Below are 26,672 nucleotides of genomic sequence, written 5' to 3'. Positions count from 1 at the left end.
CTCCCCGTTTTAAACCCTACTTCAAAACCCTTCGGCGCCGGTGAGGAGCCATGCTTCCCTTTTTCCAATCGCCCGCCGTTAATATCCATGCCCAAGTGCCCAACGATCCCTCTCTCCAACAGGTATTCTCTTTTACTCCTTTCTCTCCTTCCCTATTAGAGTTGTTTTTTGCCTTAGCAGTTTCTAGATTTTTTTTTTCCTTGCCAACTTTTATCGTATGGAAGCAGGCGGCCCTGTTCAACCAGATGCAGTTTCCAGACCCTTCTTTCGTCAATTCAAGCAATCGGAATACCAATTCGAACGGTTTCAGTGCGACAAATGTTGCTGCCGCCGCCGCTGCTGTGGCTCCTCTGATGGCTCCGTCTTCCTTTCTGAATTGCCCTAATATTTTGCCCGTGGTGCAAAATAATCGCTTGAGCGTCTTCCCTCAGCAGCACGTTCAGTTTGGGCCTGCTCAACACCTGAACCAGCAGCTTTTGGCGTTGCAACTTCTCGGGATATCTCGTGGCATGCCTCAGAATGCACAACAGTTCCAAGGGCAACTGCAGAACCTGAACATGTTCACCCCGCTTCCACCTGGTGTTGGCCCCTTTTCTGTGAACAATCGGCCTCAAAATTTCAACTTTATTGGTGGCTTACCTAATGGACAGATATGTTTTCCAACTACGATGATGCACAGGAATCAAATTGCTGATCTCAACTCTCCTGCATCATCGTGCTTGGGTTCTAACAAACCTGAGCATCTTGGGAATCACCCAATGGTTGCTGTGGGAAATTCACATACAAGTTTATGTAATGGTGCATTGTGTACGGGAGGGAAGAAAATTTCCTTCACTCATGAAGGCAAACATGAATCTCTTGTCAATCCTAAGAAGTTGCATCAGCCTAATATATGGAGTCCTACGAAAAATCATCATCCTTTGAAGTATAATCAACCAGGAAACTTGTGGCCTCAGGTAGCAATCACCAGCACTAGCCTTCCTTTTAAGTTAAATAATGCGTGGATATGGGAAACCTGTTTAAAATTGTAATACTTCTCGTAGACTACCTTAATATGAACTTGTGAGAATCCTTTGCACATTGGTAATCTTGTGTGAAAATGTAAAAACAAAACCGAGGTAAAAAGGTTAACCTAGTGTACGAGGTTCCCACCAAATGTGGATCAATGTATGTAAGTCTCCTCTTTATATAGAGATTGTTTCTAAGATATGAGCAACCTTACCATCATGCCAGCATCTGTCCTTTAATCTTCTGTGAAATATGTTATTCTTAATTAGATCATATTTATTATCATTTGATGAGATAGTATGGCCATGATGGCAAGATGCAAGTGTGGTACATGGTTATGCACCCTTGTATCTATTATTAGCTATGCAATCTAACTGGCCCTATGGTTTATATGCTTGATTGAGATGATTCATCATGAACTAACATCCTTAAGCTGGCATGCTGTGTGACAGGGCAGGACTTGTGGATAACAAATCAAACACTTTGGTTATGCCTAAAGCACGATGAGTTATATCATGTGTATCTCATTCTATGTTTCTTCATATGCTATTCCTTATATTCTTACTTTATGTGCCAATTATGAAAATTTTAAGTATGGTGGCATCCATATGAGCTTATGAAGCCAGTTAACATATGAAAACTTGGGTGGAACCATTCATTTGGATGCTTATAATAATAGTTAATTTGGAAACCAAGGGTAACTTTTCAACACGTGGTATGTTGGGCTCACCCAATTCAGTAATCGCAACTGGCCTCTCGCATATCAGAAAGTTTCAGGATTCCAGCTTGGTTCTTCTTATCTCTTATCTAAGATTGTTAACTTTGCATTTAGTTCTTTTGGTGCATCAACTTTTTAATTCCAAGTGTTCCACTTATTTATAGAGTAAGGGCATAATTCATGACAGATTTGTTAACCTGATGTAGACATAGAAGGTGCATCTCTTAAATAAGTGCATGGTTGGTCTTGATGGTTAGTAGTGCATCTCCGTACGAGGACAAATGATCCATCATCATGCTAATTAATATCTAGTGGTCTTGATTGATCAAGAAACAAGTACATAATGGATTGTATTTGAAGGGGAAATTATTTATACACTTGTTATGTTTTGGATAGTGTTTTAAAAGCACTTGGCGCCAAAAGGTGCCAAGGCGCCAAAAGGTGCCAAGGCGCCAAAAGGTGCCAAGGCACCAAAACGCCCAAGGCACTAGACGCTTGCCTAAGTGTCCACTCAAGTGAAGTGAGGACTCCCGAATATTAAAAGTTAAAATATATATAGTATGATTGATAAATATGATCACAATGTGGTGAACTTAGAACGACTAAGTTTTAACTCTTAACAAAGTAACAATGCACCACCTCAATATGGTGCAACAAGTTACTTGAAAGTATTACCTATAAAATGAGAAGATGGAGAAGTAACTGGAGGCTGTGGAGGAAGGTGGGGGAAGGTGGAAATCAACGGTGGACAAAGCTAGGGAGGTTAGTGGACGAAGCTACAGCGACGAACAGACGAAGTTGTAGTGGCGAATGAAGCAGTTGAGGTTGCTGACGATGGCAGACGAAGTTGGAGAGGGTGACACACAACGTTGTTGACAACGACAGACGAAGTGGATAGACTGTACTGTCACAAACTTAGCTGGAATTGCCTAAGTCGTGAGGCACCCTTGCGGCAAGTTACGGACTTAGCTGGAGTTGCCTAAGTCGTGAAGCACCCTTGCGCCAACTCTTCAGACTTAGTTGGGATTGCCTAAGTCATGAGGAGCATATATGTGTTCGCAAAGAGTCAGCCTAGTTGCAACCTCGTATAGGTCCCGAATGATCTGTAAAACATAAAGTTGATTAGTTTGAAAACGAGCGATGGACAAGTCTAGACATCTCACGAAGAGGGAAGCTTTACAAGAAATTCAACGAGCACCTTAAGTGCAAGAGAGAAAAGAGAGGAAGGGGAAAACAAGGACTTTAGAAGGTTGAACGAATAGTTGCAAGTCCGCAAATAACTACTTATCGGGTGTCGGGCACGAAGGCAAGTTCCTGTCAAGTTAATGTGCGAACTTGTGAAGATTGTTCAACACTTGACACTACCTCGAAGCCCCATCCCCCCTAGTGCCACCCGGCGGGTTCCAGGGTGCTGAGATGGCTGATGTTTCGCGTGAGGTTGTGGTCTACAGAAAATAGGCCATAACACGCGAAAACGAAGCCATTTTATGGTAGTTTGGCCTGACACGATGAACGGTCGCACTGCAGCACTGCGACTTGTTGTTGCTTATATTTTTCAAGCAAAAACACATAAAACCAAAGTAAAACATGCAATGTATCTGTACAAGCATGCAAAAGCGACGAACTGTTCGTTGAAAGAAGTTGTTGTGGGTGGGTGACGATCGTTCGTGATATTCTCCGCCACTTAAACTGTCGACGCCCTCGTCGATGCATGCTGGAAGGCTTTGATGGATGCTTCTTCATGTCGTCGAGCGTCTTCAGGCTCCCAACTAGCTTCGGTCCGGGGAAGCTTTCGTCACTTCACCAAGTACTCGATCTGCTCAGCTTCGTTGGGTAGCTTTGTCTTGCGATCCACTAAAATGGTTTCAACTCGCTTCTCGTAGGAGGTTGTGGTGTGAGGTAGCTAAGTTGGGACATTTCGAAAAGCATCTTGCGGATCTTAGTGGTAGGCTTTTAAGTTGCTAGCGTGAAAAAATTATGAATTTTGAGCCACGTCGACAGTTGCAACTTATAGAAGACATTGCCTACCCTACTAATAATTGGGAAGGGCCCTTCATACTTACGCATCAATCCTTTGTGCACTTTGTGCCTAAAGAACTAGAGTGATACTGGTTGGAGTTTTACCAACACCAAATCATCGACTTTGAACTTCTATGGTTGCCTTCCCAAGTCTGCCTACTTCTTCATCTTTTTGGTCGCCTTCTCCAAATAAGCCTGCGTAATATCTGCATTTCGGTGCTATTCTTTTACAAAGTGATATGCTGACGGACTACTCCCTGTATAACCGATAGCCAAGGTGTAAGGAGTTGACGGTTGTTATCCTATAATGATCTCGAAGAGGCTCTTGATGGATGCAGAACTCCACTGTAAGTTGTAGGAGAATTGGGCTATGTCTAACAACTTTACTCAATCTCATTGGTTGGCACTTATGTAGTGCCGAATGTATTGCTTAAGGAGTGAGTTTATCCTTTCAGTTTGGCCATCCATCTAGGGGTGAAGGCTTGTGGAGAAGTACAACTTACACCCTAGTAATTTGAATAGCTCGGTTTAGAATCATCCTAAGAATCGAGCATTTTGATCACTGATGATGTTGTGTGGGACTCCCTAATACTTCACCATATTCTTCATTATCAACTTGGCTGTCTCCTATATTGAACAGTGTAGGGGTGCAACAATGAATGTTGTATACTTCGAAAACCAATCGACCACCACAAGTATCGACTCGAGTCCCCTTACTACCGGCAAGCTTGATATGAAGTCCAAGGAAATACTCTCCCACAGCCTTTCTGGTATGAGCAGTGACTCCAAAAGTCCTATCGGCTTCCGCTGCTCCATCTTATCTTGTTGGCAAGTAAGGCATGTTTGAACATATTCCTCCACATCAGTCTCCATCTTCGGCTAGTAAAAGGCCCTCTCCACGAGAGCCATTGTCCGGTGGATGCTCGGATATCCAGCCCAAAGGGAATCGTGGCACTCTCTCAAGAGTTCATACATCAAATTATTCACTCGAGGAACATAAACTTTATTCTCTTTGGTGTAAACGACTCCCGTCTGGACCCAAAATCGTCGTGCCTTGCCTTCTTTAATTAGTTGCATTAGGGTTACTGCCTGAGGATCACTGTATAGTCCATCCCTGATTCTAGAAAGGAAGTTATAGTGCAATTGACTTGTTTGGCCTCCGCCTTCCAACTGCATGGAATTCACCAGTTCTACCTTTCGGCTCAATGTATCTGCCATGACATCTGCTCTTCCGGGCTTATACTCCATTGTCATGTCAAACTCAGCCAGGAAGTCCTGCCATCGTGCTTGTTTTGGGGAGAGTTTCTTTTGAGTTTAAAAGTAACTCAAAGCGATGTTGTCCGTTCTCAACACAAATCGCGATCCGAGAAGGTAGTGCTGCCAAGCTCATAGATAGTGGACCACTACTGTCGTCTCTTTGTGCATCGGATATCGTCGCTCGGTCTCGTTGAGCTTGCGGCTCTCGTAGGTCATTGGGTGACCCTCCTGCATGAGTACTCCCCCAATAGCAAAGTTTGAAGCATTTGTATGGACTTCAAAGGGCTTCTCATAGTCCGACAATTCGAGTACTAGTTCTTCCAACATAACAGCCTTTAGATATTTGAATGTCACTTCACATTTGTCGGACTATCGCCAAGGCTGCTCCTTCAGCAACTCCGTCAGTGGAGCTGTGCGCTTCGAATAACCAGCTATGAAGCGCCGATAGTAGTTGACGAAACCAAGGAAGGATCTCAGCTTCGACACCTTCTTTGGAGTTCACCATTCCGCCATAGCTTGCACCTTTGATTTGTCCATCTGAATGGAACCGTCACCGATTCAATGCCCCAAGAACAAGATCTTCGTCTAAGCAAAGTAGCACTTCTCCCTTTTCACGAACAAAATGTTCTCCCTGAGAACCTTGAAAATTATCCGAAGGTGCTCGATGTGCTCCTCGAGCATTTGGCTATAGACGATGATATCGTCCAAGTAGACGACCACAAACTTGTCCAATTACTCATTGAATAGTTGGTTCATAAGAGTGCAGAATATGGCCGGAGCATTGATTAAGCCGAAAAGCATCACCAAGAACTCAAACACTCTATATCTAATTATACAGGTACCCTTCGCTTCGTCGCCTTCCGCAATGCGCGCTTGCCAGTACCTCGACCAAAGGTCGAGTTTGGAGAAATACTTTGTTTTACTCAGTTGGTCGAACAAGTACTCGATGAGCGGGATGGGATACTTGTTCTTCACCATCACCTTGTTGATGGCCTGATAGTTTGACGCATAGTTGGAGGCTCCCATCTTGTTTCTTTTGGAAGAGGACTAGAGCTCTGAATGGTGCTTTGGAACTGCGGATGATACCGCTGCTTGGCAGTTCGTCTAACTGCTTTCTGAGCTCTGCCAACTCTGGAGGGGACATGCGGTATGGTGGTCTTGCTGGAGGTTTCACTCCTGACTCCAACCCAATGTGATAATCCACGCCTCTACATGGTGGCAGGGTTTTCGGCAACTCGAGTGGCATAACGTTTGTGTTCAGAACGTTCGCCACCGCAACAGGTTCATGAATGGCCTCCTCGTTGAGTGACTTTAGCTTCACAACAACCATAGAGGTTAATCCTTCTTTTCGTACCCCTTTCTTCAATTGTAATGCAGATATTTGTTGGGGTTCCTTGGTTCCTTTCTGAGAGACGGGAACCACGCAGGGGTCGTCACCTCTCATCAAACACAGGGAGTTTAGGGATGGTATTGGCACCAACTTCACTGCGTGCATGAACTCCATTCCGAGAATCACTTGAAAGTCGCCCAGTGGCACCGCTATCATGTTTGTGCACTCGCTTCATATTTCGATCTTGATGGGGACTCCCTTTGCTAGCTTGGAGATCCGCTTGGCCTCTGAGTTCACCGCTTTCATCCGACTTGGGTTCTTCTCCAAGATCAGCCCAAGTCGCTTTGCTTCTCGATCGACAAGAAAATTATGGGTAGTGCTCGTGTCCACCATTGCACGGCTTGTTTGACCATTGAGCTTGATGTCCACGTATATAAGCTCGCTGTTCCTTGCTTTCTGTGGCTTTGACTTCATGTTCTCCCCCACTTGACCCTGCAACACATTCAACAAACGCATTGCTCCCATCCGGGGTCCTTGCGACTCCTTGTTGTCGCTGTTGGATTTTGAACTACTTGAACTAAGAGCGATGACCTTGCCCTTGTCCGATTTGGGGGGGGTGGATTGAAGCTGTTAAGGCATTGAGTGTTTGTTTCTATAGGCACTCCCTTACCATATGCGGTCCTCCGCACAAAAAGCATTTGTCAGGTTTTGGGGCCTTGCCTTTTGAGCTTGGCCCTTTGTGGGAACTCTTCTTCCCCTGTTCGCCCTCGAACTTCTTCCTTCGAGAATATTTTGGTGGTCGATTTCCTGAAGATTGTTTTTTTCCCCGAGTCCTCCGAGGAAACAAAGTCAGTGAGCCTTTCTATGGCTGCAATTGCTTCGATCATATCGGTGACATTCCTTCGATGCAGTTCTTGTTGTGCCCACGACTTCAGGCCATCAAGAAAGCTAAATAGCTTATCCTTTTCGGACATATCCTGTATGTGAAAATTGCTTCACGTAGTCCCGAATGGAAGTACTTTGGCAGAGTTGTCTCAACTTCCTCCTTGTGATGAACTCTGTGTTCTCGGGTAGGAACTGAGTTCTTAACTCCCGTTTTAAGTCCTCCCATGTGTCTACTCGACACCGACCTTGTTGGATCTCCTCCTAACGGGTTCGCCATCAAAGTTTTGCATCTCCATTCAGATATATGGTTGCTACTAAAACTTTGGTATCTTCAGAATCGGGCCTTGCAGCTCGAAAGTACTGTTTCATGTCAAACAAGAAATTCTTGATCTCCTTTGCGTCCCTAGCACTTCTATAGCAATGAGGCTTAGGTGCTCTCAAGTTTTGTGGTGGTGTAATGCGGGTGTTGCTCCCTCCCACATTTAGTACCCTTGTGAGCGCTGTCACTCTGGAAGTGAGTTCTGCCACGACTTCGTGCAGATGTTTTACGGAGTGTTTGGTGTCTTTCGTCAGTTGATCGACTAGGGACTCGACCTTGTCGATTCGAGATTTCGCTTCTTCTTGTGAGCTCTCTACCTCAAGAAGCCTTCTTTGGCCTTAGTAGAGTTCCTCCAAGCTCGCTTCAAGAACATCCAGGCGGGTTTCCGCCGTTGCGAGTCTCTCCTTGTGACTATTTTTCCTGATTAGCGCTCCAGATTATGCCTCTCCCATTCGTGGAGAGTAGCCAACTTCTCGCTCGTCAAGTTTGTTGCTACGCTTCTCCTGAGCGGTTCCAACAGCATGAGAGTGAGTTTGCACTTGCAGCCCACCTGTGGCTGCTTGGGGCAATTGTCTGGCTTGCCTCGTCTTGCTCGATTCACCACGATGCTTTGCTATAGAGAGATTGCGAAGTTTATTCGTTGCTTGCTCGAATTGCTTGCCCGTTCTGATACCATAATGTTATGGACTTAGCTGAAATTGTCTAAGTCGTAAGGCATCCTTGCAGCAAAATCACGGACTTAGTTGGACTTTCCTAAGTCGTGAAGCATCCTTGCGCCGACTCCACGGACTTAGCTGGGATTGCCTAAGTCATGAGGTGCCCTTGCGACATATGCGTCTACAAAGGGTCAGCCTAGTTGCAACCTCGTACAGGTCCTGAAGGACCTGTAAAATAGAAAGTTGATTAGTTTGAAAATGAGTGACGGACAAGTCCCGACGTCTCGCGAAGAGGGAAGTTTTACAAGTAATTCAGCAAGCACCTTGAGTGCAAGAGAGAAAAGAGAAGAAGGGGAAAACAAAGACTTTCGAAGGTTGAACGAACAGGTGCAAGTCCGCAAACAACTTCTCACAGGGTGTTGGGCGCGAAGACAAGTTTCTGTCAAGTTAACGTGCGAACTTGTGAAGATTGTTTAATGCCCGACACTACCTCGAAGCCCCATCCCCCCTAGTGCCACTCAGGGAGTTCCAAGGTGCTGAGATGGCAGACATTTCGCATGAGGCTACGGTCTATAGAAAACAGGCCGTGGCATGCGAAAACGGAGTCATTTTGGTGTAGTTTGGCCCGATACGGTGAGCGGTCGCACCTGCGAACTCTCGTTGCTTACATTTTTCAAGCAAAAACACACAAAACCAAGGTAGAACATGCTACCATGTGTCTGTACAAGCATGCAAAAGCGATGAACGGTTCGTTGAACAAAGTTGTTGCGGGTGCGCGACGATCGTTCATGATAGTACGAAGGCGGTAGACGATGTTGCAGTGGTAGATGACACATACAAAGGTGATGAATGAGCAGTAGGGTTTTTGCTTCTGGTTTCTTTCAATGGGTTCATGTTAGGGTAAGTGCCTGTACAACTTACATTAGTCGATTTGATTGAACCGACTTACTCGCCTAGTTGAACCTTGACTTGAAGTCGACCTGATTTGGCTTAGGCGCTCGCCGGAGGTGCCTAGCGCTTGGGCTCATGCATGCACCTGAGCAACGTTTCATTGAAATGCCTTGCCCTGAGGTGTTGCAAGGTGCTTGGGTCTTGCCTTGAGTAAATTGTGAATAAACTCACAATTGGTCATATGATCTTCATTAGCTTATTAAAATTGATCAAGTAAATATATGCTTTATTGGATAAATCAGAATAAAATAGAAGCTGTACCTTTGGACATTATGAGAAAGCAAGATTAATGAGCCTCATTCCTAGGTCCTATTAGTACTGGCTCATGTTGACATACATACTTAACATTTTTTATAATCTTTTCTGATCAATTATGGATCAGAATACAACGTAAGGTCACATTTTTCCTTGGCATTATGAATAAGAGGTTATCATAATATTTTTACATATAACAGTTGAATGGATATTGGACTTCAAGTGGAACTAATTTCAATGTAGTGCATCTGATTCATATTCCTTCCCTCTTTGGTCTCCTTTTTTCCTATTTGCAAAGATTTGATTTTTGAATAAGATTGTATGCTATATATGATTCCATAAGTAACTATACATCTTATTATGTGAATTAATTTAATTTGTTTTTTCTTTCTCATTAATTTCCACATGAATTGTTGTGCCTACATGCCAACCCAGGCTGTTGATTCATATTCCTTCCCACTTTGGTCTCCTTTTCTTTTCCTATTTCCAAAGATTTGATTTGTGAATAAGATTATATGCTATATATGATTCCATAACTAATTATACATCTTATTATGTGAATTAATTTAATTTGTTTTTTCTTTTTCATTAATTTTCACATGAATTGTTGTGCCTACATGCCAACCTAGGCTACTGACAAGAATATGGCTAATGTAATGTTGGCCAACCCGCTTAATCTCTCCTTTAATTTTCTTTTAATGATTTCATGTGGTCAACACACGTGATCAGAAAGCACATCATGAAGCACTTACCATGCCATACATTGAGTAGAATGAGGCATGCAGTAGCATGTATATCCTTGAATTCGTCATTCATAATTTATAATGACATGTTTTATCTTAAGAGTTTATTTGTCTTCCTTTTCCGTGTTTCAGTGTGACCAATTTTCATTTAGAATTATTGACATTGTATGTTGTTGTTATTGGCCAAAACACTTCCATCCTGGTTTATGTCTGCTAAGTTGTGATCTTATTTTAAAAATTATGTTGAACACAAACTAACAAGTGAGTCAACAAATATTTGTGGGCTGAATCTTATTTTAAAATTAAATGTGTCCATATGATTATTAATATCTTCCTTGAGGAATTTGAAAACAGTACATGTCTTATGGCTATCTCTTAGCTTAACTCTCTTGTTAGTTTGTGTTCAACATAATTTTGATCCAAAAACACTTCTTGAAGTCATGAGGTACTTGCTACACCATACATTGACTAGAATGAGGCATGCAACAATGTGTATATCGTTGATTCTCATCATATTTATAATGACATGGTTTACCTTAGAGTTTATTTGTCTTTCTTTTCTATGTTTTTGTAGGATTAATTTTCATTTAGAATCATTGATATTTTATGTTGTTGTTGTACTAGACACCTCCATTATAGTTGATGTCTACTAAGTTGAGAAATTAAATGGTTTTCAACAAATACAGAATTGGCTGAATCTTAATTTCAAAATTTAAGTGGTTAGATTATTCTTCATATCTTCCTTGTTCAATTGTGGTATAATTTTTCAACAGTTGAAAGTGGTAAAATGAACTGCTGACTTCAATTATAGGATGAAAGATGTGATGTTTTACTAGACTGCCTTAATATATCTTAGAAGATTTGTCATAGCAAAACCTAGAAGACTTAAAACAGTACATCTTATGGTGTGTTGGAAAGTTGACTTGCATGGTTTCCACTAAACCATAAAATATCATGTAATTTGATGACAACATTACAAAACAATAATCACTAGTTCCGAGCATCAAGTTACCAAATCTCAAGTTATCGAGTTCCAAGCTACTATGTTCGAAGGCACCAACTTGTTACATGGTAGTGCTTAACCACCCTCAAACCATGGACAAACTGACAGGTTGGAACTTGAAACAATAGGATTTGATTCTATCTAAAGTGGAAATCACCTATAATGCTTCTAACTCTTTGATGACAATAATTTGTTTGGAGATTATTATGGTTATTTTCCATTTGACCTAGACCTTGCTACTATACTTGCATCGTATTCTCAACTTAAAAGGGAGAAGTTTTTGCAATTACCATGGCAAAGATTCATATAGAAGCTAGAAGTCGAAACCAAATTTTAAAAGAAAATGTGAAGAAGCATTGTGTGTGAAGGTCTTTAGAGGAGACTTTGTGTAGCTCCATCTGAAAACAGAACATGTCCCAATAGTAAATTGCAACAACCTTAAAGAAAAGAAAATTGATCCTTGTTGAGTTTTCAAGAAAATTAATGATAATACATATAGGATTGAACTTCCTCTTGATATTCACAATCACTCCACATTTAACACTTAAGGCTTATTACCTTATCATGGCAATGCTAATGACAACTCATTGATGAATTTATTCCCCATGTGGTTTGGGGAAAATAAAATTTTAATTTTAATTTGACTTGGATTACATTAATATACTTGATTTGCCATAATTTTGCCATAAGACTTCAAACTTGACACTGCTCAATATGATTGAAACCTGATTTGTAGGGTTTTCTAATGAGGTAAAAAATAATATAAAGATTCATGGCAACATTTAAATAAGAAATAATCTCAGGTTTAAAAAAATCAAGTTCCAAGCTGCAAAACTCCAAACTATCAAGTTGCAAACTGCTTTCTATGGGACCATGAATTAGCGATGTTTTATAATTTGTTTCTTGGTGAATTGAGTTGATTAACTAGGTTATTGAAGATAGAGTGGAAAGGGCTTGTGAGGCAATCTTGTATTAGCCCATATGAATCTATGAGTTATTACTTAGCTTAAGTTCCTAACTCTTAGTTAACCCAAGAGAAAAAAAGGGTTTGTTTCTCACAAGGTTTTAATTTGAAACTGGTTCCAGAACCTATTGGACCGGTACCATACTTAGAAGTTTTCCTTATACCAATTTTTATTTCTCTCTCTCTCTCTCAACTTCTTCCCTTATTCAGCACCCTCAGTCTAATACCAATCTCTCTTCCTTCCTCACCTGCAACGTAAGTGGCCAAGTTAGGGATGAGTGCTGCTTAACTGAGGCATGGTACAAAGCCCAATTTGAAAAGGGGGTGTAAGGAACTAGCACTAGAATGTGACATGATTCCCACACTATACACCTAAATATTCTCCAATCAGATTTTGAACCTTCGACTATTAGGCATCACTTTTTGTTATTTTGATATGAATGTTTGTTGGTTCTGTAATTATATTCTTTCATATGTTTGTTGGTTCTGTAATTATATTCTTTCGTATGTTTGTTGGTTCTGTAGTTATATTCTCTCTTATGTTCATTGCTTCTGTAATTATATTCTCTCTTAGGTACCTTGTTGTTCCTTGTTTTCTTTGTTTGTCTTTTCTTGTGTGATAATTCACTCATTCTTCTTGACAGGCTCTTGCATAAATTTTTGGACTTGGAGATGCCTATCAGAGTCATTAAATCTTTAAACGTCCAGTCCTTCTTGTTCATTTGCTTTCATATCTCATTTCTTTTACATCCTTAATATTAGCAGTACTTTCCAAGATTGAGTGCAAGAGAAAGCTTAAAGATGATGTATAAAATCCAGAAAAAAATCAATAATGTAATATTGCATTTGAACTTAGCATTGCAGCACTGTGGGTGCAGTAACTGCGAGGCAGATTTTTTTTTTCTTGGTTGCTGTTGTCACTTGGTTTTTTTTATTTTAGTGCATGAAAGGTTCACAACAGCTTGGATCAATGTTAGAGGATTTTTATCTTGAACTAACTTTGTTTGTGATTGACCATGTAGACATTTATTCTATTGACCTAATATCGACCTAGCTATGTTACTATTTAGGTAACTATATTTCCAGCTAGATAAGATATTCTATAAGGAAAAGGGATGCCTTGAGAATGAGGAGCTTCATAAAAAAGGGTGAGAAGCTTAGAAAGGAGAGTGATTTAAACAAGATTCCTAGAAGACCAAATTTTTTGCATATGATGATATGAATAAGTTGAATGAAAAACTCCCATTTGAGAAAGTCAAACTCAAAGTAGGGTACAGTTCATTCCAGAAGGATAAGTAAAGTTGAAATTTTTTAGTACAGCTCCAGTAAAGGTTAGGGGTGAGATAAGTAGAGTGGAAACTCGTGCTTACTGTGCTTTTGTTTCCCTTTTTGTTCACTGGCCATGCCACCAATGTTTGTATGCTTTAATTTCATTAGAGCCTATATCAAGCTTGCTCTTTCCATAATAAGCCAGTCAGTGGTTAGGAAATTTAAATTGTAATGTTATATTACCCAGGTAGTAAGTCTACCTGAGTGGTGATTATGGGTTACCCTCATCAAAGTGAAGTATTTGCAAAGAAAATCATATTGTCTCATTACAAGAATTTCATATCTTATTTCTTACCAAGGATGTTTCCATTTTTCGGCAATAACTTTATTAATTCCATTATGGATTTTCTAACAACTGAAGCATAGAATAGATCCAAAAAAGATTATTTTGTTATATGACTAGCTTATTTTGAGCTTTACTTGATTAACATATGATTCTCTGTAAATGTCCATGTTACATTCTTTTAAAAATGTAAGTTTTTTTTCCATTATGTGTTCTTTCTCATGTGATGCTTGGAGTCCAAAGCATAAAGTCAATAATATTTAACCTCCTGAAGTCATAGGCTGTTTTCTTGACAATTTTAGTATGCACATAGGTCTCTTATACTCTAGCTTGGTTTTAATTACAGGTCCATTGTCTTGAAGATGGTGGAAGTGATATAATTTCTGTAAATTCTGCAAAAAAGGGTTTCACTAGACATCTTCATGGGCAGAGAAAGACAAAATATACAAGGCATGCTCATATCTTGAATCTATCTTTTACATGTTTGGTAACTAGTTGACCATGAAATTACTTTTACAGAAAACCACAGTTTCAAGATTCCAAAAGCATAGAGAGCAATAAGAGGATGTTTAATGGAACTAGTGGAAGAGGTACTAACTTTTGTGATATGACACTTAGCTTATTTTTATATTTGGTTGCTGTGATATCAAAGATGCATCTATTTGTTAAATCGTGAGCTGTTCATACTTAGTTTGTAGGGTTGCCAAAAATGATTAAATCTAGATATATAACAATGCAAGAAATTTCTTTATGCACCCTTAAGCTTCTAGATTTATAAACTGCTGTATATAGATCAAGCCTTGTGAAATAAACCCTATGAAAAGTTGAATGAGGTGGCAGCAATAAATAAACCAGTATGTTGATTAGAGTTAGGTATACAACATTGCAAGTATTCAAGAAGTTGGATCGCACAAGATGCTGATACCATTAGTTTAGATAGGTATGTTAAATTTGTTTATCGACAATTTTCAAGGCAAGATTGTAGGTTTTTTTTTTTTTCAGTTCATCACACTTAAATCGATGAATAAATTGAGGTGCTTAATAGGAGTTTAGGTTGAGGTTTGATGTTTGGCTGGTGATCCTGGGTTCATTTGACATCAAATACTCCCCTTAGTTGAATTTTTGTATAGCAGTCTTGTCAGTCATTTTACAAAATTTAGTCCTTTTGAAATAGTCACTAGACACCATCCTTAAAAGTCTATTGATCTAATTCCTATTCATTCACAGGGTAGACCTAATAAATTTGTTACATCCTTTTATAAGTACATTCATGATTTGGAACTTTAGATTAAGTTTTTACGTAGTTTAATGATGACAAAAGATACATATAGCCGATTTCAAATTGTCAAGGCGTCACTGTTGTTATAGGTTGTTGCATGATTGGCTTCTTAGAAGATCCTAATGAAATGAAAAAGTAATTATAAAAAAGTATTTTATTAGCTAAGAACTTAAAGGATAAACATGATTTTTGAGAGACACCATGATGGTAATAAGAAACATAAATAATTAATTTTTGATTACCTGATCAAAGAACAAAATGTTATTAAAAGGGAATTGCAAGCCTTAAGACATGGATTAAATATTCTTTAACTCAAAGATGGTCCTGAGAACATATTCGATGAAATTATATATGATGAATTTAATGAACTGAGCAAACCATTAAATGGATCCTTTGAGTATATAAACTCCACTGAAAAATACTATAAACAAAAATGTTAATTTGGTATCTCATACAAACTAAGGTTTGGTTTTCATTGAAACAAAAAACCCTGAGATTCCAAATCTAATGTTAATTCTATTAGGGAGGGATTGTCCCTGTTAAATACTTTGAAAAATTATAAGTTGTATCAAAACATCCAAAATACATGTTGGCAATGGAAATGTTCTAAAGGTTAACTGCAAACTTCCTGAATTCATTTCTGTTCCAATAGGATTTTGTATTAAAACATCTTTCTTGTTGTTAAAAGCCTCAAACAAGGAGTTATTTGTTTCACTCCTTTGCTTTCATTGGAGTTATTTGTTTCACTCCTTTGCTTTCATTAATTACACCATTCACAGTAACTGAAGATGGAATTTCTGCTAGAATAAATGGTATACGGACTAATATAAAATTAAACAAAACCTGAAGAATCCATTTTACATTAGTTAAAAGAAGCTATATTATACAGAATATTTTGTAAATGAATAATCTTCACTTCATAATCCAAGGTACAAGGATTGAATAAAACTCTCGAAGACCCTGTCTTCTAACCCAAAGTAACACAACTGAAAGAAAAAATATTGAAAATGATATTAAAATACGGATCTTTCTTTGGCCTTTTGCCACAAATGGACATGAAGTTTAACTTTATTATATCCTTGGATTTGATGAACACAAAATATCTACCAAGGCAAGACCAATATAAATGAACAATATTAGAAATTTGGAAAAATTGTCTTTTAGACAAAGAACTTAATTGAATAAGTGCTCTTTGGAGATGTTTTACATTTTATGTTGAAAAACACTTCTGTGCGAAAGAGGAGTTTTTAGATTGATAATTGACTAGGAACCCTTAAACAAGGTCTTACAATGAATTAGACATCTTATTAGTGTTTTCAAAAGGAACTTGGGCAACACCTCGGGGCAAGGTGTTACATTGAAGCATTGCACAGGTGCGCACCTGAGCCCAGGCGTTGGGTGAATCGGGCGTGCACCCGAGACAAAGTGGTTGCTGTTCATCTCGAGTTTAAGCTTGAGCGAATAAGTTGGTTCAACAGAACCAACTAATACCCTTTACTCCACCCCACCCGTGAAAGCAACCAGCGAAACCCTACTGCCTCCTCCGCCGTTGTAGCTTCGTCCGTTGCTTTCGTCTGCTTATTTTATTTGTTTACCATGCTGTCTTTTATTTGTCTTTTTAGAACTTAAATTAGGAATTTTAACCTCAATCACTTAATATGGTTTGAAGAAAGGAACATTTGAACAACCATGCACCTTACTTGGCTAGTATAAAAAGACAACCAGATCCAGTATAGTTTCCATGCTTATTAATCTTTATAAAAGAGCTACCATGATATCGTTTCTATGGCTTGTGTCCATTACCTCTTCTAGAAAATACACACACATTATGTATAAGTAAGCTTAGAAGAGCTGTTAGGTAGGTGTAATTACAAGAGATGTAATTTGGTACTTTATATAATTCCAATTTGATATGTCATTTTTATTTTTGTGATCATTTTTAATTATTTATCAATTATAATATATATATTTTAAATTTTAATATTTTAGAGCATCTCGTTTTTGTTAGGCAGGCGTCTAGCACTTTGAGCATTTTGGGACCTTGGAGCCTTTTGGCTTCTAGCGTTTTTAAAAACACTACATCTTATTCCTCAAACAAGATCTTATTAGGAGAATTCAAGGATCAAAAGTTTATTCAAATTTGATATGAAATTTAGATTTTTTGACTGATTCAAATTAAAGAAAAGATAATAAGACTGTTTTCATTAAACCATTTGGGCATGATGAATAGAATGTCATGCCTTTTTTTTTTAAAATAAAAATGCTTCCTTTGAAATTTCAAAAAATTATGAATTAGATCTTCCTTCCATGTACTTATTTATTTTATAATAGTCTATATTGATGATGTGTTAATTTTCGGAACATATTAATCAATGCTAGAAGCATCTTAACATTTTAATTAAAATTAGTATAAAAAGTGGTCTGAATCATCGAAAGGTCCTGAGTCGAATCCTGCATTTGCCACTTACCCTTTGCAAAAAAAGTTCTACCAAATAATTTCAATCAATCAGGTAATACAATTTGCTGATGAATTCCCTGATGAAATGAAATACAAAATAATTATAAAATTTTTAGGATGTTAAGATTATGTCTCAGACTCATAACTTTTGCTAATGACTGGAAGATTTTTCCTAACAGACAAGAAAAATCCACCTGTTTGGAATGAAAATCGCACTCAAGCTGTTAAAAGGATCGATGATAAGGTGAAAAGATTACCTTGCTTACACATTAGATACCCATATGAATTTACTATGGCTGAAACAAATGCATTGACATAGAGGATATGGAGGAATCCTAAAGCTAGGAAAAGGAAGGAAGCACTGCACTGTTAGTAAGATTTACATCAGGAAGGTGGAACGAAACATAAATAAACTAATCAACAATTAATAAGGAGATCTTGGCTATTCTCATAGTAATATTTAATTTTAACTTGGCTATTCTCAAAGTAATATCTAATTTCAAGGAGAAATGTTAAACCAACAATTGCTTTTAAGATTTAACTGCAGGTTTGGTAAAGAGGTCTTGCAAAATGATATCGAAAATCTAGTTCAACAAATATTTGCTAGGTGGCAAACAATATTATCTTGCTTTGACTTTACTATTGAACATAGTAATGGAGACAAACTTTCTACCTGACTTCGTCTCATAATTTTATGTAGGGACAAGACTGGTAAAAAGGAGCTATTCTCATAGAAAGTATCTATAGAAACTCCAATGATCAGAAGAATATAAATATGGAAAGAAGTTCATCTCCCAATAAAGAAGGCCAAGATCAAAATCTTTATATCTTAAAGACTGAGGATCTGATGCCTGAGGTTATAGATTCCACGTCCAGTTCTAAAGAATTAGTCCTAAATATCTTCTTTGAAAGTCTCATTTTATTTCTAAATTAGATTGAGAAAAAATTATCACTTAAAGATTGGAATTTAACTCAGAATCTTAAGACTCCAAATTTTTTTTCTGATGTTGTATGAAAACATAAATATAACTACTAGGAGTGTCAAGATCCATGGATAAATATCAACAACCAATTTAATTATTTTAGTTTCATTCGTCTCAAAACCAGGATCAACCATCTGTCAAAAAATATGTTTCAATTACAGCTGGTGGTTTAAGTTTAGAGTTCTGCTAGATATGCTCTCTCAAGAAATCTGAGTGAAGATCAGTAACGATTTATATGATGAATTATATAAAGACCCCTATCTAGTTATGCAATTTTGTGGAGAAACTGGACTATCTTGTATCCTTAAATTTTGTCAACAAGATATTTGTGAAAAGATGGGATGAATTTGATTCCATACTGATTGTATAAGGACAAAATATACCCAAAGGACTTTATAGATATATTACCAGATTCAAAGGGAAATGTTACTGAAGAATTAATATGAAAAAATCCTACTTTATCTGTAAAAGATCTTCAAGTTTAGGTTTGTGGAACCATGTTTAAAATTTTGGAAGGATCTGCATAACCCTTGGAAATTTCAATTCAAACACCTTTATTAGGGAAAAGTGCTTCAAGCTCTATGCGAACATCATCCACAGACCTTTACAACTATATTTGCGCCTTAAGCAAGAGAATGAAGAATATTCTTACTCAAATTAGGAGGATTACTCTGGATATGAAATGCAGTTAAAAGATTGAAAGTATCAGATGACAGAGAAGTCAACCAAGAAAAAGTTACACAAGATTCTCAACAAAGATTGACAAGACCGAAGATTCTCAACAAGGACTGATAAGACAAAATACCTCACAAAGGCCACTTGATCAAAGATTGGAAGATAAAGTAAAGCTTCAACAGTAAAGGTTTCCTTCATTAGGAAACCATCGCACAGAAAACAGTAAGATGAACTTTAGAGGAGAATTCCAGAACCATCTGTATAAGAGAGAACTTTAGAAGACGGGGACCAGAGAACTCGTCTCCTAAGACTTTGCCCACTTTGTTTTTATTCTATAATTGGAGAGTCAGCCCTAAGAAGTCTGAGAGCTACATTATCTGAGCAATCTTGTGAACTCAAGAGGAATTGTTGTAAGAAGATAATATATCTGTAAGCACTTTCTTTAATATCTCTGCAAAAGTTTATGTTGCACTATTGGTTTTGCTTCCTTCAGAAGCAATTACTGTCGCAGATCGACAATGCAATTACCACTCTTGCTAATTATGAATAATCATGGTAGCAGATCCACTTACTGCTGTAGCGACTCTAGAAATATCTGTATAAGCACTCATTTTTTTGCTAGTTTACAAAAACAAAATATGTTGCATGATTTGTTTTGCTGCCTTCTGGTCTCTTGGGTAAGAGTTCCTCAAACAGTTGTCATACTCACCGTGTAGAAATTGGTATTAGAGCCCACAATACAAAGAAAGTTGTTTTGTATGCCGAGTAATTTAGCCTGGTGAAGGATGGAGCTCCCCTTGTTGCTGTTGCCATACACCCCATTCTCTGGATTTTGGATGGCTTAAAAGTCTGACAAACAATTTCATTAGTAGTAATCAACACATTTTATGGCATATTTTATTAGGTCTTTTATTTCTGTCACTCTATAAGCATGGGAGAAACCTGTTAGTGTGTCAGAACTATATTGGTAAAAAAAGGCCTCTTCTGCATGTTTTAATGATATAGAAACAAGTATCGAAAATGGTTAAGTTTCTACGATTTCCATCGAAGAAATGTATCATCTGGGCATTTTCCATTTTATATCAGATTCTTATATTAAGATTTGGTATCAAAACTTGTCAGAATATAAAAGAGACACTGATGAAGGGAATGATTCCAAGATGAGAATTTGGTGGTTTGCCAATATATTTTGCACGTGACCTGTTTTATTCATTCTCAGGTGACATATTCAAACAGATAAAATGATATTGAAATGCTTTTTTATATCACTGTTATTTAAGGCCACTTACACATCCTTTCCAAAATTAAAGAGAATGTATCGGTAGTGCATAATTATCTTATCCTGCCATGAGGTAATGTTGTGAAGAGATGCACGAACAAACTTTACATGCAGACCTCAGAAATCTTCTTAATGTGCCAAACTCTCATGAAAAGCATGATCTCAGTAAATTCCATATGCCCATCTTTTTGTTCTGGTTTCTTATTGAATTACTTTCTACAGTGTTTCTATTTATGAATTGTGTTGTTGACCATTGGCCTTTTTCTTATGAGATCCTGCATTTGCTCATTAGAATTATTAGTTTGCTTTTTTATTCTTTTACATCATTGACTATAGGTTAACATCACTATTATTTATAAATAAATGAAATCCCAACCTCTATGTCAAATTACCATCTCTGTTCAATCTTATCCCTAATCACTTCTCTATAAAATGGATATAAAAAACTGGCCTGCATAAAATCTCCAGTCATACAAAATTCCAGAGAAAGATTGTGATTGCAGTAAGTTCATTGTTTTAGTATTTTGATAATATTTGAGAAATCATCTACAGATGATAGTAAACAGCAAATTGTATATGGTGTGTCCTTTGTTTATATGCATGGCAGTTCCATTGGACTAGTGCTAATAATACTTCTTTGGTACATGTCCTCTTTGGAGAGTAATTTGGGTTTGGGTACAACATTTGTTTTGAAATGGCAGCTTGTCATTCTTGTTATTTAGGACTGTCACTGTGAACCTGCAGAATTATATTTCAACCTTTTAAATAGGAGCTTATCAATATTAGCATGTCATTATCTTAACAGGATGAATAGTATTATCTTATTGCAGGAGATTTATTTTATGCAATAAGGAATATCTGATTCGGTTTTTTGTTTGTTGTGTTGGCTAAGCAGTTCAGAAGAAATGGAAAGGAGAACCTCAGTTTGCAAAGTGTAACAAACCAATTTTAACAGAACGCCCAAGGTACTGAATTACTCAGTGATGCACTCATACAGATAAAGAAAATTTGAAGTACTTTTGCATGCTACTTAGCACCATTATAGAAAAAGGCAAACAGGAATACTGTGGAACAGGTAAAGTGAGGATGTGTAGAGATGTGATGGTCGGGGCTAAACAGGGCTATTTGTGTACACAAATGCATACACACACACACACATACAGGCATATATGTATCTGAGTATACATATTTATGTGTATATGTACATTTTGTACGTATTTATAATCAAATTCCCTAATAAGGTTTTCACAGTAAATTTGTCCTGTCCACAAGGTAAGGATGAACATGTCCCTTCACATCTTTCTCTGCATGGCTTTTACTTTTTCGTTTTTCTTCCAAATGATCTTCTGTTGCTGTCTTGAAGGTGCCTTCCTGTAACTTACACTGAACATGAAATCCAACAATGGATTGAAGCACGACGGAAGAATTTCCCGACCACAGCCAACATCAAGAAGGTAACTTGAATATTCACTCTCTATCAGATATTCAGTTCTCAAGAAAGTTTTTTGTGCTGCAGAAATTGGTTCAATCTGATGTCAATAATGAAGATGCTGATGACGATGCCCAATTACGCCGCCAGGTAATCGATTATGTTCAAATTATTTAATCTCCACATTCTATCTTTTTTTTCTTTTGCTGGTTAAATTTATACAGATTAGCTGAAATATGCTTTAAAATTTTTATTTGCCACTAGTCCTATAAAGATTGTACTTTGTATTATCAATATACATCCTTTGGTCATTTGAGACTCTTGTGGCACCATCTTGTCTTTCAGCAATTGAAGCAGGTTCTAGCTAAACAGGCAGAATTGGGTGTTGAAGTAGCTGAGATACCCCAAGGCTATCTTTCTGAACTGGAGAACCAATTTGGTGGGCAGGAGAATAATTCAAAGGTGCTGAATATGACCAACAATTTTCCAAACAAACACATCTGCAAGAGGGTCAGGCATCAAGAAAAGTGGCAAGCAAAAAGGCTGAAGTTGACAAATGAATCATCTGCTGATGCTGCTTCAATTTTGAGAAGGGAACCAACTCTTTTGCGAAAGCTCCTGAGTTCTGATATTAGAAGAGACAACAGCAGGCTTTTACAAGCTTTTAGGTTCATGATCCTAAATTCTTTCTTTGAGCATTGGCCGGGAAAACTTTTGGAGTTTCCATCTTTTACAGTGAGAGGCATACAATGTGAAAATGGGACTGCAGTGGAGAAGACATCATCTTTGAATTGCATAAACAATGTTGAATTTGAGGTTGGCCAGTGTTCTGTAGTTAAGGAAATTGAGGGTCCGAAACAAAATTGTGTTAGGGATGATGCAGGTTTTTCAAGCGAGAATGGCCAGTAATAAAATTGGCAACACCGAACTGGATTACCCGTGATCACAAAGGAATATTCTTTTGATAGATCAGTTAATAGATGTAGAACATTATGTTTTGCTATGTATTATATGAATTAGCTGATGTCTGAGATTTGTCATCATCGAAGTTTAAGCTGATGTTTTGAGGTGAGAAGAATTATGGTGCTTACTTTAACTGTTCTTCTGTACAAATTTGAGACCTATGAGTTAACTGCTGATTCAACTGCTTACTTTAACTGCTGATCCAGCAAGACTTATTGCATCATCGTAAACAATAAGCTATTATGTTAAAAGTCTGCAAAGCAAAGTTGTTCATGAGCTTCAGGCATCTGCTTTAAGACAAGCTGCAAGCATTCTGTGGTTATGATTCTCCTTATTTTCTCAAATTAAACATCCGCATAGTCTATATTAAGTTCACTCTATAGTCTATATTTAGTTTAGTAATAAGAGGTGCAGAAGGTCAGAGGACTCTATAGAATTAGGAGAATGAGAATAAGATGTCAGAGAATTAAATATCGAGTCAAAAAAAATCAATCATCGATCCTGTGGATCGATTAACATGAATGGTCAACGTGTTAAATGATTGGTTAACATATTGGAGTATCAATTAAAATTTTGAAGAAAAAGTTAATATGGCAAAGGATCGATCAGTACAAACTAGTTAGGGTATTGTTTTTGGTCGGATGGTGGTTGTATTATTTGTACCCTTTCGAGCCTTGAAAAGGAGGAAGACGCATGATTGTTGACTTGATGTTGACCAGCCAACCTTGGATCAAGTTTGATCTACATAGGAAACCTCAGTAGTGCCCAAAGTCTCGAGTTCTCGAGGTCATGTAGTTCTCAGCATATTTCTATCTAATAATCTTTCATAGCTAATTATTGAATCTTATCCATAGGATCAATAATTCAGGGGTTTATTGGATATATAATAAAATAGAGGCTCCGACGGATATCTCATATCCGAACTTCTACTTATCGCAACGTCTACCATATATGTGTAACCCTCTAGGCCCAATATCGAATTGACCATGAGTCATACTTGTAGGACTCTTTCTAGTTTAGTGAATTATTATCTTCATAATAATTCACTTAACTTATCGATTACGAACGTATTAAGCTACTATACCACAACCCCCCAAATGATACAGGGCAATCCAATCCTTTGAATCTATCTATTCTCAATTACCGTATAATATAGTCCCTCATCCATCTAATATATTAGAGATCGTATAACAGACATGGTGTTATCAGACTCATACGGTTTCTACTCAAGGCTCGCTCTAATCGGAGTCTCCTAGAGAACTATTTGTCTCTTAATCCGAATGACCCTGGCTAGGGATTTGTCTAAATAAGAACACATGGGATATTCCTCTCATGACACTAAGAGAGGATGGTCTTCTATCGACACTCAATAGCCCTCATAAGTTTGACTAGATGTATCGAGATGCCGATAGAATCGTTGAGGATGAGATGGACGATTAAAAGGCATAGAGATGCACCACTACACACATAGATCTTGATGTGAGTGATTAGGCCCACTAGCTCGAGCCTGATCGAATTAGGTTGTGGTCTATAATCATCTAGTATGATTGCTCATATGATGTGTGATTGCTTGTACACATACTAGATATGTATATATATTTGCATGCGATGTAGATATATATTAAATCTGTATGTGTGTGACATATCATTTTAGGAGATCAAATCAAAATCTCCTCTCTCGACAATAATAAGTTGGTAAATATGAGATAATTAGATTAATCCACGTTACCTTCCATTGTTATAGGTAAGGACCAATTCTCGATGTAGGTTGAGTTGGTTGAGTCTCTCGAGACACCTATATCACGATTCGCTATCTTGCCTATGACATAGAGATGTCACTGGTGATTTGAGGACATAGTATGCTTGGTTAAGTCCCTCGATGGTATATTATCGAATTAGACTCATCTTGTAATGATGGTGTTGACTTAATCGAACATTATAGTTGGTCGAGTCCCTCGATACCATGGTGGTTCAGAGGCCGAACAAGACAGGAATTACAAGGAGTTATGATCGGAAAGAGTTGCCTACCTTTTGGGCTAATTGTGATTGGTCAAGTCCCTTGAGGTTATACTAAGATGCTGATTAGATCTCGATCCCCACTAGAAGTCTATCTGAGACTTCCGTTTCACATGTTGAGGGTGTCTCGTGACTCTTCAGTAAAATAGTGGGAGCAAATTAAGATAGAAGTCCATATCTTGATTGTTTATTTTTTTATAAAATCTACATGTTATTTATTTATGCTACATCTTTATTTTCAGAAAATGTCGCTTTCAAATCCCTTACGTAAAATACTTAATAGCAACCGCTTCATTGGTCCAAATTATACGGATTGGCTCCGCAACTTAAGAATTATTCTCACTGTGGAGAAAATTGTATACGTCCTTGATATAGTGATGCTCATGCTCGAGGAAGGGGTAAACGAGGATGAGACCGCTCGCTACGTGAAGTACATAAATGACTTCACTCTTGCTCAGTGTTACATGTTGGGCTCCATGAATCCTGAGTTATAGAGACAACATGAAAAGTGTTGAATCTTAGATTTTGATAATGAAACCAATCGATATGTGTTTATGTTTTAATATGTGTTTTGAGTGACGTAGGATGCTTCGATCAGGATGAGATAATTAAAGCAAGAAAAATCATGTTGGGTCAGAGGAACATGTCAGAAGATTAGACGTCGGGCCTGTGAATCGGTCAACGTATCGACAAAAGGCTTCGGGTCGTGGATTCGAGCATCGGGCCAAGAAGAGCGGACATTGCACCAAGGATATCGGAGTTGCGGAATCAACTGGCCGATTGGGCAATAGGCCATAAGAGAGGACGATGCGCCGAAGAATCGGACGAAGCGTCGAGGGACCAATGACATGCCGGACAACTTGATTAATTCTTAGTATTAATTATCTAGATCGAAGATTGTTTTATATGTGCAGGATTAACTACGATAGCAAGGCATAAAGCAAAATGAAGTCCCGAAGTCAATGACGCGATCATGTTGGGAGTTCGAGAGTTCGTTGGAAGTCTAGACGTTTGTCGGAAGTTCTGCGGGAACTAGCCGAGAAGTCATGGAGCTTGCCAGAGAAGCTTGTCGTAACTCGTTAAGTGAATCATTGCAAATCCAAGAGCTTCCCGGGAGTCCGCCGAAACATTGCCGAGAGTTCGTCGGAAGTTCGCCGGAAGCTCGCTGGAAGAATAGACTTACGGACTTAGTTTAGCTTAGAATATGTCTTAGGAATCGTAATTAGCACGTAATTGGGCTAGGATTGGGCCAACCCAATTACGGGCTAGCTAGGCCCATGTAAGAACTATGTTGGGCCCAATAAGAAGCCCAAATAGTGCCCCAAGAAGACTCACCATCATGGCACAGTTTTCGAGACTGTGTTAGGCGATGGTATCGCTAGTCTGGGCGGTTGTACCACCCCTTGCGGGTGCCAGGTGATGGTATGCCAGTTTAGGTAGTGGTACTGCCTAGCACAGCATCCTAGGTGGTGGTACTGCCAGACCTGGGTGGTGGTACCGCCCAGGACAGTGTCAGCCAAACTGACACTGGGCGGTGGTACCGCCCGTGCCCGGGGAACGCGAGATGAGATATTTTTAGGTTCTAAGTTTGAATCAACATGAAGCCTATAAATATCTCTCTCATCCCTCGTTAAAGCACACAAGTATTGAGAGTAAAAAAGTATAGAAACCTTGCTGTAATCTTGTGTGAGCTCCTCTCATAGTTTTAAGTGTTAGAATAGTTTGAGAGAGGAGTGAGTGGGATGTAAGGGTTATCTCCTAAACCCGGTAAAAAGAGAATTGAGCTGTAAAAGGGTGGTTGGCCTTCGCTTGTTGAAGGAAGGCCTCTAGTGGATGCCGGTGGCCTCGATGGAAGAGGAATCAGAGAAGT

At 38.4% G+C, this 26,672-nt stretch overlaps 1 protein-coding gene across 2 annotated transcripts; it reads left to right on the top strand.

Moving 5' to 3' along the window:
* On the top strand, positions 1-22,980 carry LOC103985155 (uncharacterized). 2 transcript variants are annotated; one of them, XM_009402781.3, is made up of 8 exons: positions 1-122; positions 228-956; positions 14,067-14,170; positions 14,240-14,310; positions 21,290-21,359; positions 21,758-21,848; positions 21,911-21,973; positions 22,169-22,980. In XM_009402781.3, the coding sequence occupies exons 1-8, from the start codon at positions 51-53 to the stop codon at positions 22,730-22,732; spliced, it is 1,764 nt and encodes a 587-aa protein (XP_009401056.2). In that variant the 5' UTR covers positions 1-50; the 3' UTR covers positions 22,733-22,980. The 2 variants fall into 2 exon arrangements, with proteins under 2 accessions (XP_009401056.2, XP_018682193.2); XM_018826648.2 differs by having other exon boundaries at positions 21-122; positions 225-956.
* The last annotated feature ends 3,692 nt before the right edge of the window (positions 22,981-26,672 follow it).

The sequence above is a fragment of the Musa acuminata genome, chromosome BXJ2-5 (assembly GCF_036884655.1).
Source record: "Musa acuminata AAA Group cultivar baxijiao chromosome BXJ2-5, Cavendish_Baxijiao_AAA, whole genome shotgun sequence".
Lineage (NCBI taxonomy): Eukaryota > Viridiplantae > Streptophyta > Magnoliopsida > Zingiberales > Musaceae > Musa > Musa acuminata.
Note: the sequence above shows the minus strand (reverse complement) of the source record. Positions and strands in the feature narration are given on the sequence as shown.

Bases quoted from the DNA above. Each gene is read 5' to 3' on its own strand.
- LOC103985155 (XM_018826648.2), top strand. From the start codon at position 51: ATGCTTCCCTTTTTCCAATCGCCCGCCGTTAATATCCATGCCCAAGTG. The intron at 957-14,066 runs GTAGCAATCACC...TTTTAATTACAG, and splicing joins CAGGAAACTTGTGGCCTCAG to GTCCATTGTCTTGAAGATGG. The intron at 21,849-21,910 runs GTAACTTGAATA...TTTGTGCTGCAG, and splicing joins CCACAGCCAACATCAAGAAG to AAATTGGTTCAATCTGATGT.